Raw genomic sequence first — 11797 nt, forward strand, 5'->3', positions numbered from 1 at the left:
AGAACGTTGTGTTCGCTCTTGTTGCCCTAATGAAAATGGCTAGGCATACTGTAAAGAAGCAGTGAAAAATCAGGGTCCTCTGTCTACATTGGAACACACTAGACACACTGAGTGCACGACTTTGATCATTTTAAATTATTAGGAAAAAACTTTTGGTACCTATTTGACCGTCCCCTTTCAACAAGCCTTTTCAGTTAAATTTTTTACCCATCTGCATCTATCTTGAAATTGTTCTGAAGATGTTTTTATGGTTTTATCACTTGTTTTACCACCCTGGGCTCCTTTGAATAAAATAAATAAATAAATAAAATAAATAAATAAATAAATAAAATTAGTGAGTCAAAAAGCAAAAAGAGCCAACATTACCTTTAACAAAAGTTTCTCTACCTAGTCACCTGTAGGTGATTTGGGCTCAGCCTAGGCCCTAGGCCACCAAGTGAGTGTCTGTCTTCAATCCTGTTTTAATTTATTAACTTGGTTGTTTTCAATCACTTTGACCTATCAAGTTGAGCTACTGCTCAAGATTTACATTCAATGTGTACTTGCTGGAGGGGTTCTTAAATGCCTGTTGCACAAACTTTAAAGACCAGAGTTTACTGTTAAATTTATTTCTAAAGAATGTTGTAACTACCTGTGACAGTTTCTTTCTTTCTCTTTCATAGATTACCGAAGCTGGGAAAGAAACTTTGCCTTCTTGGTTGCATTGGGAACCAGAGAGTAGCACCTTGGAAGGTCTCCCGCTTGATACAGATAAAGGCATTCATTATATCTCAGTGAATTCAATGCATCTGGTATCTAATGGAAGCTACGTGCCCCAAACCACCAATGTCTTTTCCATTGAGGTTCACCCTGAAGATCATAATGAACCTCAGTCGGTACGGGTGGCTTCACAAGATGTGAATGAAGTAGCACCGTTTGTGTGTAGCGCAGAGGAACCAGTCACTATTTTGACTGTAATTTTGGATGCTGACTTAACAAAAATGACACCAAAGCAGAGGATTGAACTTTTAAACCGAATGAAAACCTTCTCAGAAGTGGAACTTTATAACATGAAATTGGTTCCCGTTGTAAATAATAGACTCTTTGACATGTCAGCCTTCATGGCTGGCCCAGGGAACGCAAAGAAAGTGGTGGAAAATGGAGCCTTACTATCTTGGAAACTAGGCTGTTCTTTGAGCCAGAATAGTGTCCCAAACATAAGCAATGTTGAATCTCCAGCTAAGGAAGGTACAATGTCTGCTCATCTTGGCTACCCCGTGGTTGGCTGGCACATTGCGAACAAGAAGCCTAATCTTCCAAAGAGAATAAGGCGGCAGATTAATGCTACACCAACCCCTGTGACTGCTGTTGGACCTCCGACAACAGCCCTCCAAGAACCGCCAATTAGAATTGTTCCTACACCCACTTCCCCAGCCATTGCACCTCCCACTGAAACAACAGCTCCTCCAGTAAGAGAGCCTGTTCCATTGCCTAGGAAACCCACCGTTACTATTAGAACAAGAGGTGCCATTGTTCAGACACCAACCCTTGGACCAATTCAGCCAACCAGAATGATAGAAGCAGTTTCTACTACCCCTGTCCAGATCCGGCCAACAATGACGGGGCAAGTTGAACCTACTGCAGCAGTTACACCGCCCACAACAAAGAAACCAAAAAGAACTACGCCAAAACCGTCCACACCATCAACCACAGATACGAGCACGACACGAAGAACTCCCAGACCCACCAAAATTCCTCGACCTCCAAAGACTCCCGGGACTACTAAATCACCTTTCATTCCACCAGAAAGAGTTTCGCCACCAACTCGCATACGCACCACTACAGTTGGAACTCCTCGGGTGCCCAATGATCCGCCAGAACTGAAAAACCATATTGACAGGGTGGATGCGTGGGTGGGCACTTACTTTGAACTCAAGATACCTTCAGACACTTTCTATGACAAGGAAGATACCACCACTGATAAACTGCAGTTGACCATGAAACTAGAAAATGAGAAGCCGTTGGAAGAGAACTCATGGGTGCAGTTCAATAGCACTAGTCAGCTAATGTATGGACTACCCAATCGCACACACTCAGGCAGGCATGAATTTTTCATGCATGCCACAGACAAAGGGGGCCTTTCAACAGTGGATGCATTTGAAATATTTGTCCATGGTCTTGGAGCCGACGAGGTGCCTCCCGTTAAATTTAAAGCTGCATTAGAGGGAGACTATACTACAGTTGTCAATGACATTCATAAGAAAATTTTGTTGGTGAAGAAGTTGGCTTTTGCCCTCGGAGACAGAAACAGTAGCACTATTACCATAGAAAACATTGTCAACGGCTCCATTATAGTTGAGTGGACAAACAATACTCTGCCTTTGGATCCATGCCCCAAAGAGATGATTCGCACCATGAGCAGAAAAATTGCTGATAATTCTGGCAAGCCAAGCCACGCTTTCAAGAATGCCTTAGCGCCAGAGTTCCCGGCTAAGAACATTTCTGTTATTGGTGCTGGTAGCTGCGGACGCATTCAGTTTATTCCTTTCTATAGAGAAGGACTTCCTACAACGGCACCACCTACAGTTGTGCTTCCGCGGGATCCAGAAAAGACGAGCGAAGACGATGTGTACCTCCACACGGTCATCCCCGCTGTGGTGGTGGCAGCAATCCTGCTGATTGCTGGGATCATCGCTATGATCTGCTATCGCAAGAAGAGAAAAGGCAAGCTCACCATAGAAGACCAAGCCACATTTATCAAGAAGGGAGTGCCCATCATCTTTGCCGATGAACTGGATGACTCCAAGCCTCCCCCTTCCTCCAGCATGCCGCTGATTCTACAGGAGGAGAAAGCCCCTCTCCCGCCCCCAGAGTACCCAAATCAGAATATGCCAGAAACCACCCCGCTCAACCAAGACACCATAGGAGAGTACACGCCACTGCGAGATGAAGACCCCAACGCACCGCCCTACCAGCCACCCCCTCCCTTTACAGCACCCATGGAGGGCAAAGGCTCCCGTCCGAAGAACATGACCCCATACAGGTCTCCACCTCCCTACGTCCCCCCTTAATGAACAAGAGGCGCTTGCGGAGATGGGGCCTATAGTTCCACACCAGTGTTGTCTGTAGGGGTCGGTGGCCTGCGAATCCGTTACCAATTAGGAAACCAACATACATAAGCTCAAACGTAGCCCGGTCCCGGCAGGCCCTCTCTCCGAATGCGTTTGCTACACCACAGTGCTTGTGGAATTTTCGGGACACTGATTTTATTTTTGCCTAACAGCTTTTGTTTTGTTTATTCATAGAGGGGGGGAAAAATCTACTTGGCTCAAAAAGTATTTCTGACAGCAGGCGTCTCGAAGCATCTTGTGCAAAGGGAGAATGGCTGGACATGCAGGCAGCGCTAGGGGTGGCACGCTGGGTCTCTGCTGTTTGCCTTTAAAACTAACTGTACTGTTTTTTCTATTTCACGTGTGTCTAGCTACAGGGCATAACATGAAACGTAGCCTAAAAAATTAAAACCGGAGGACTTTCTGAGGTCAATGTTAAGTTTTTACATTTAATTGCTGTTACCTAAACTTGTATGTATAGAATGGGGAGGGGGAGGGGAAATGCTTTACTACAAATAAGCTCCAGGGGTGTTTCCAATGCCAGTCAGGCTGAGGGACCGTCTTTTTTAATCAAAGGAATCCTATTTTTTCACACATTATACAGTTCAGTCATCAGCTGGGGTCCTTTTTGCAAACTGTAGAGGGAGCTCTTGTTGCTCCAGCCTGCCATTGCTGGACCGATGCCATGCCGATAGCCGTAGGTTTCTGGGAAAAGGATGGAGTTTGGAGAGCTCTTTGCAATTACCAAAATGAAAAAAAGATGAGAGAGAGAGCGTTGAATCTAGCTATGTAGCAGCCTTTGCTGCCTTTTGGAAACCGGGGCTCCAACAGTGGTAGCTGCAGGCTGCAAGGGTCATGGTGCTGCGCTGAGGTTTTTCCATCTGGAAGGCATCCTTTGGCTTTTGAAACACTCTTGAGATATTTTGGTGAAGATGCAATATTTTTATGTAGTGTAATGCAGTTTCCTCACATCAAGACTCCTCCTGGACCACAGTATTGGAACAGTCCCTCTTCCCCCCCAATCACTCACTGCTGTCCTCTGCACACACACAGACGCAATAGTAGCTGTCTGGCGGTTGGCAAAATAAAATAAAAAACACATGCGCGCCAGAAATAGTTCATAGTGAAAATCAGTGAACTCTCAGCTCTAATTTTTTACTAAATTTTTGATACAGCCTCAAATTGTTTTATTAAAAAAAGTGATTAAAAATGGTAATGCTGCCAGCAGTTTGTATGAGCTTAGCTTCTTAGTATCAATTCAACGGGACTGGCTGCTTTGCTCATTTTAGATTTTTTTCCCTTTCTTTTTGGTCTCTCATAGTCATTGTTTTTAAATATTAGAGCCATGTCTAGGTTTCTTGCCTTTTTAAAAAATGAACTTCCACACGTCTCTCCTGGGAAGTTGGAGTGACTATCAAGGTCACCCCCATGCCTTTCTCCCCCCCTTTCAACAAAATGATTTTAAGCATGAGTTATTAATTTTTTCTTGTCCATTTGAGACTATTTTTGGTACATTAGAGGGAGGAAAAGCCCTTTGCAATAATTAGTCCATCCCCTGGCTGGGGGCTGGGCAGCCTCTGGCTGACTTTGCACACAAAGCAGACACTTTTAAGCCATATTGACTGTTTTGCAAAGTATGATGGTGTGCTGACATGGCCAGTTAACACACTAGTGGATGAATGGCTAAAATGACCTTCACCTCTGAACTTGCTAGGGTGGCATTTCCCATCAAGCCTTTTTTTTGACTACTTGAATAGGATTTTGTCTATTAAAACAAATGTTAATTTGACTATGGCCCCATATAGTTCTGCACTCTGCTTCTGCCCCCTGAGGTGGGCTGGAGGGGTTTGTGTTGAAGTGAGGGGGACTGTAAGGAATGCTTCAGGTTTAGCCTTTGTCTAGTTTGACAGGTATAGATTTGCCCTACAAAGTTTTTTTTCCCTTAAAAAAACACCACACCTCTCCTCTATCCCTTCAGTGCTTGAAAGTTGGTGTGTGTCTCAGATGAGGAGAAGCAATGGATTCTGCTCCTCACACAGGAGAGCTGGTTGAAGGGAAAGGGATTAAGTGGCACCACTTAGGGCAGACTGCTTTTGAACAGACACTAGAAATACGTTTGTAAGAATGCCTCCCCCCACAAGGTAGCGACCATGGCAGCACAGTGCCAAAATCTATACTGGCAGGCCTGCATTTCAGATGTCTCCAAGTTATCAACACACACAGCCTCCTAAGCCCAAATGCTGCAAGTTAGAAGGGCCTTCCAAACAGTGCCGTTGTCCCTAGCAACTGATGCCACTTTATAATGGTCATGCGCAAGCGCAAACGGTTTCAGGCCTGGGCCTACCTGTCACCATAGAAACTGGAGGCGAAGGGGCAGTGAACAGAATAATAACAATGGCATTCTCATCAGCCGCCTTCCCCCTAAGCACCAGTGCTGTTTATTTATGCCACTAGACACTGTAATGGTGGGAGAAAATCTTGTATTAAAAGTGTTCACCAACCACTGATGTGTTTTTATGTCCTTATATAATTATTTTAAAAATGTGTTTTCTGCATTCTGTAAAGAAACATATCAACTAAATAAACCAGTGTACTTTACTACAAACGCAGAGGCTAGTGAGCTCTTCCGTTAGACCCCTCTGGGTTCCCAGCACACAATATTCCCATAACATAGGAAGCTCAGACTGGAAAAGAAGCTGTAGAAAGTGCAGTAGAAGAATCCCATTGAGCTCGAGGGTGCTGTGCTGAGTGCGGTAAGTGAGCTCCATTCTGCTTTGCACAATTCAAGACTCTATGCTCATTACTGGCTTAAAGATTTTACAGTTTAGGAGATGTGAGAAACAAAGCACAATGGTATCTGCTTAAATCCTCCCCGGTGATGAAAGAAAGATTTATTTCTCCATTTTTTTAAAAAAAGAAAAAGGTCAGAGTGAAGTTGACAAGTAGTACAAAGGTTGCGTTACTGGAAAGAATTATTTTAAGTGTCAAGCCAATAAAAGATTCCTGGAGTTGCCATCCTTCAAATACCAAGGCACCATTCTCCATATATGTTACGTTGTTTGGTCAAGTGCGTCTCAATTCTTATGCATCCTCATAACAACCCTATTTTGTAGATCACTAGGTCCCATTTTACAGAAGAGAAATAGAGGCGTGGTGATGTACATGATACATACAATGGGGCTTACCCCTAGTTAGATGGGTACAGTGGTGCCTCGCAAGACAAAAAGAATCCGTTCTGCGAGTCTCTTTGTCTAGCGGTTTTTTCGTCTTGCAAAGCAAGCCCATTGACGGATTAGCGCTATTAGCAGCTTTTAGAGGCTTATCAGCTTAGCGGATAAGCAGATTAGCGTCTTAGAAAAAGGGGGGGAGGGGGAAAAACCCGCAGGAACTCCAAGACATTTTCGTCTTGCGAAGCAAGCCTATAGGAAATTCGTTTTGCGAAGCACCTCCAAAACGGAAAACTCTTTCGTCTAGCGAGTTTTCCGTCTTGCGAGGCATTCGTCTTGCGGGGCACCACTGTATAAGATTGCAGCCCTTAATCAAGACTACCCAGTGTGTTCTTGGCTGAACATGAATTTAAATCTCTTAGTCCAGTAAGAGTCCCAAGTCATCCAAGGACAACTATACTGTGTAAAAGCAATACTGGATGGTGTTTTTGTTTTTTGCAGTTTATGGCCTTCATACATTTGCTGGCTTTCCGCCCTCTTAGCAGTGGAAGAATGGGTTTCTCCCTGCTGATGACTAGAGCAACAGCCTTAGTAGAGATTTGCAAGTTTACAGTTTTCCTGTTCCCTTTCTATAATTCAGACTGGGAACACATTTGAAACATCTATCCATTTCTTTAACATCTCAATTGCTGTTCTATACCCTAAAATTACTGAGCTAGAGTAATAAATATCAATAAAATGAGATGCACTAGAGTATTAACGTACCACAGTTTCAATTCTATAGGAAAGTGGTGCTCCCTGCACATAAAAGTCACCAACACTTAGCTGTTTGTATTTGGTTTTACTGGGTTTTTACCTGCACTAGCTAATATTTTTCTACATTGTTAAGGCTTCAAGCCTTATTGCGGAGTAAGCTTCATTGAACAAAAGTGAAACGGAGTACACAGGAACACACTATGGCTGCAGACCAGATTTCACTTATTAAAGAGTAAATCCCTTAAACGTTTAAAAAAACTAAGCAGTGATAGCCACCAACTTGGATGACTTTAAAAAAGAATTAGCTTTATCATGCATGAATCTGCCTTATCAGTGACTGCTAGCCATGGTGGCTATGCTTTGCCCCTATGGGTGGCAGCAGTTTGCTTCTGAATACCTGTTGCTGCAGAAGTCTAGTTGGCCATGCTGAGAACAGGGGGACGGACATTGAGCAGCTTCTTCTGTTCTTAAATATGTATATGCTGCTTGGTTAAAATTACCGTATATACTTGCTCAATTGGAAGCAAATCTAATTACCGTATTTTTCGCTCTATAAGACGCACCAGACCACAAGACGCACCTAGTTTTTGGAGGAGGAAAACAAAAAAAATATTCTGAATCTCAGAAGCCAGAACAGCAAGAGGGATCGCTGCGCAGTGAAAGCAGCAATCCCTCTTGCTGTTCTGGCTTCTGGGATAGTTTGCAGCCTGCATTCGCTCCATAAGACGCACACACATTTCCCCTTACTTTTTAGGAGGGAAAAAGTGAGTCTTATAGAGCAAAAAATACGGTAAACTCTGTGGGATTTACTTATGAGTAAATGCATAGGATCAGGGTGTGCAAGGTTATAATGCACAATCCATTTGTGTTCTGGAGCTAGTGGCATTGTTGGTTACATCCAAAACAATTTCACTGATCTCATCTCAACTTCCGTTCTTTTAATTCTCCTTTAGCTTCCAACTGTAACTAACATTAGCCACACTCTGAGGAAACCCATTGAAATCAATAGACATGGCTAACTTGGGACCATTAATTTCAATGCTCTGAGTTAGATACAACACATAGAACAGTATTCAATGCACTTGTTCCATCAGTACAAGGATTTCTGCTTGCACGATGGCACTTCTTCCCCATCTGTGCCCTCTCCACATCTTTTATGGAGGATTGGGGGAACCCTTAGAACAGATTTGCGGCAGCATGGTGGGCAAAAGAGAGGGGAAAGTTCAATTGTGCAAGCAGAAATCCGTGCATTGACAAAACAAGTCCCATAGATCTACTTTGGATACAACCCATTGCTTGGTTTTGCATGCTTGTCCTACAGACACACACACTTTAAAGGGCATGATCTTTGGAACCATGGTGTGGGAGGCAAGGGTTAACCCTCTCCCTGCTGTGGTTCCAGTTTTCATCCACACAATACCAACCTACTTGTTTGAGTGAGATTTAAACATGCTCATAATTTTAAAATGAACAACACCAACAGGACAAGTTATGAAGAAATTAGCCTGTGCTCAGATGATTTTTCAGATATGTTTATCCTTGAGGACCAACAACACATAGAACAGGTAGGACTCTGAAATGATTTAATGGCCATAGTAAAGCAGTCACAGAAATGAGCCAAAAGTCAGTTATGGAGGTCTTCCTGTCTGACAGCAGTTGCACACTAGCCATTCAACATAACCACCTCTAAAAAGACTGCAGCATGACATGATTCATGGCAGCACTAGCTCTTACTATTATTATTTATCCACAAAACTTAATGCACAGTTGTTGTTAAAAGTCACCAACCTCGTCTCAAGGCATCTTTTATTTCATCTCCTTTGAACCAAGAACTTGCCTTATTTGTACTTGTTTTTAAACCAGTGGTGAAAGCTGCCATGGTTAGCCAGGTGCAGAGTACTCCCAAAACACTTTAACCCACATTAATCAATGAGTTTAAGCATACCAGCAAAAGATGAGGGAATTCTGGCAAGATGTGCAATCCATTTCCATCACTGGTTTGCACACCGTGCAAGTTAAATCAGTTTCTGCAAATCTCGCTGTGACATTTAACCTAATTGGTAGGCATTGCCGTTCCTTTGCTCACAAATGCAAAATTCATATTGGTTCAAACATTGCTCATCCTCAGAGGAACCTGAAACAATACCACGTGACCAGAACTCAACTTGCAGCTCAAATTTCAAATGCTCAGCTGGTGATAGAGCAAAAAGCTGTGATGATTTATACATTTTATGTGTAGTAGGTATGGACTTGCAGTCAGTAAGATTGACATTTTATTGATTCTGTGTGCATCTTGCTTTCAAGCACTGTTCTGGAAACTGGTAAACTTTACTGGCTTGCTGGATTGAAGTGAATCTAGTGCTACAGTCTACTGTGTTACGTGTCTTTGCAAGGCCCTGGATATGCCAAACTGCACTGCAACATACAAGGAATGATTCAGAAGTTCCTTCTAAGTTACTCTTGGTGGTTTGCTTATGTTTTGTTAGCTACTCTGCTTACTGTGTTGCTATCTTCCTAAAATGTGTCTGGTTTTGGGGTTTTTTTTTTAAAGTTAGCCATGATGTTTTAACTAGTAAAATGCCTGTCATAATAATGGGTATAGGCAGGGAGGGTGGGTGCTTGCATATTATAAAGATCCTCCCTGGATAGAGCACATCTCTGCATTCTGCTCAGCTCACAGAGACGCATGGGATGAGTGGAGATGCCTCAGGCCTGGGGGCCAAATGAGGCATCTCTGTCTGGTCTTTGGGCTCTTCCTTGGACACGCTTGTTCTCAGGCCGTACTTGTCTCCAATCCTGCTCCTCCATACCCTCCCTCAACCGCCTTTGCCTGACTGGAATGTGCCTTGAACTGTGACCAGACCTCTTTGCTCCCTGGCTGGAAATCTCGGTACATGCAAACCTCTGATTCATCCTGACCTCAAGTGTCCACTGCACCAACTTCTTTGTTCCCACCCACCACTGGCATGACGCCCCACAAGGGAATGCAACCCTTGGGCTGAAAAATTCTTTGCCCGTGTTACACTCACGCACCAGGAATGTTTTATCATTATGATTATTATTTCTATATGCCACCTTTCCTCCAAGGCACTCCAGGTGGGGTACACACTTCTCCCCGTCTCCATTCTGTCCTCACAACAACCCTGAGTAGGGATTTGAATCTTGATCTCCCAGATCCTAGTCCAGCACTTCCCACGCCTCCTCACTGGCTCTCCACACAAGGATTCCTCTTCCTGCAAGAACGGATCTGAGAAGGCATTTCTTTATCATGTTAAGTGTCTGGAATAATGTTCAGAATTGATTCTACGATTATGTTGTATATTGGCCTTTGTCAGCCTAGTGCCCTCCAGGCATATTTGGACTTCAACTCCCATCAGCCACAGCTAGCTTGTGCTGACGGGGGATTATGGGAATTGTAGTCCAAACCTATTTGGAGGGCACCAGGTTGGTGAAGGCTGCTATATAGAACACACAGGATTCCATCTTCCCTTCTGGGGAGCCCAGGCCAGTGAGTGTGTGGGGTTTTCATCTTCAAGAACCTTGGGTGTGATATTTTCTTATCTTACTGCTATTCTGACCAGCCATGTTAATGTCACATTTTTCCAATTTTCTACACCCTTTTAACATTTTCACCGTAAGTAAGACAAAATTAAGTTTCAAATGTTTAGATTTTTAAGGCTATGTTTACTATCTTCACAAATTGAAGATTGGACTACACAATCTTTGTGATTTATCAGTGTTAGTAATGGAATGACCATTGCACTTCTTTGCATTGCATTTCCCTCTGACCTCATCGTTTACTGTCATCACTACCCCAAAAAGAATGTATGTTATCCTCCCTTCACCACAAAGTCCCAGGGCAGGTTACAGCAAGAGAAAAATACAAGCTTGAAATCAGTTAAAACATGTGCCTATACCAGCCATTCAGGAAAGTCTTCATGCATTCAATGAAGTGGATGGACTCTAGTCCACAAAAGCATCTGCCACATTACATTTGCCATTACGTATTTAAGGTGTCACAAGACTCTTTGTTGTGTATTAGGCTCTTGCAGAGAAGAAACACACACCTGGAAACAAGAGATTGATTCACCTTGAACTTGCCACAAGCCTTGTTTTAACTCCAGCAGTGCAGACTCACAGGTCCTACCTTAGGGCATGCTGCAAGCCCAGGATGGTTTGCATGCATCTTTTGGGCAGCTGATTGACATAGAATGGAGCCTGTGGTTTGTCTTCTCTTTCTGGAAGGCAAATGGGCCTCTGTCAAGGTGGGTAATTGGCAGCACAGTGCAGCTGCTGCCTTCTTGCATCCAGCAATTGCAAGTTTGAAACTTTCCTGCTGCTATTTTTGGTGTGTGGCTCCTGCTGCACCCTAAGGCTATGAATTGGATTGTTCAGCCGTGTGTTAATCAGGCCGTATTCAGAAGGAGAATGTGGAGAGAATGAGAAAATGGATGCTTAAAAGCTTTCTAGCATCTCCTCTGAAGAGGCTGAGTGGCAGGCCTCCATGTGTTCCACCGCCAGCCGTACCCACTACTGTCAGAGCAGCTCCCCCCCCCCACACACCTTCTTTCTTTGGGAGTCTGTGCCATTTGCTAGTCTTGTGTATGTGCGTGCCTGCAGAAAGAGAAAGGGGAGCACATGGCGCCTCTGATAAGATTCCCAGCCCAGCCTTGTTAGCTTTTCTGCTGCTGAAGGCCAGGAAAGCACGGCTAGGCTGTGTGCTCCCTCCCTCCCTCCCAGTCCCTGTTGCTGCTCCAAAGCTTTTTTGCTCCAGGCCTCGCTTTG

General features: G+C 43.9%; 1 protein-coding gene across 2 annotated transcripts in view; it reads left to right on the plus strand.

Moving 5' to 3' along the window:
• Positions 1–5694, plus strand: part of DAG1 (dystroglycan 1) — a 63708-nt gene extending 58014 nt beyond the window's left edge. For both annotated transcript variants that reach the window (XM_081900262.1, XM_081900263.1), the window contains exon 3: positions 663–5694. In XM_081900262.1, the coding sequence (XP_081756388.1) occupies positions 663–3050 (2388 nt within the window). In that variant the 3' untranslated portion in view covers positions 3051–5694. The remainder of the gene's footprint in view (positions 1–662) is intronic.
• Positions 5695–11797: the final 6103 nt, after the last annotated feature.

This window comes from Podarcis melisellensis (genome assembly GCF_964234715.1).
Source record: "Podarcis melisellensis genome assembly, chromosome: 2".
Taxonomy (NCBI): Eukaryota; Metazoa; Chordata; class Lepidosauria; order Squamata; family Lacertidae; genus Podarcis; species Podarcis melisellensis.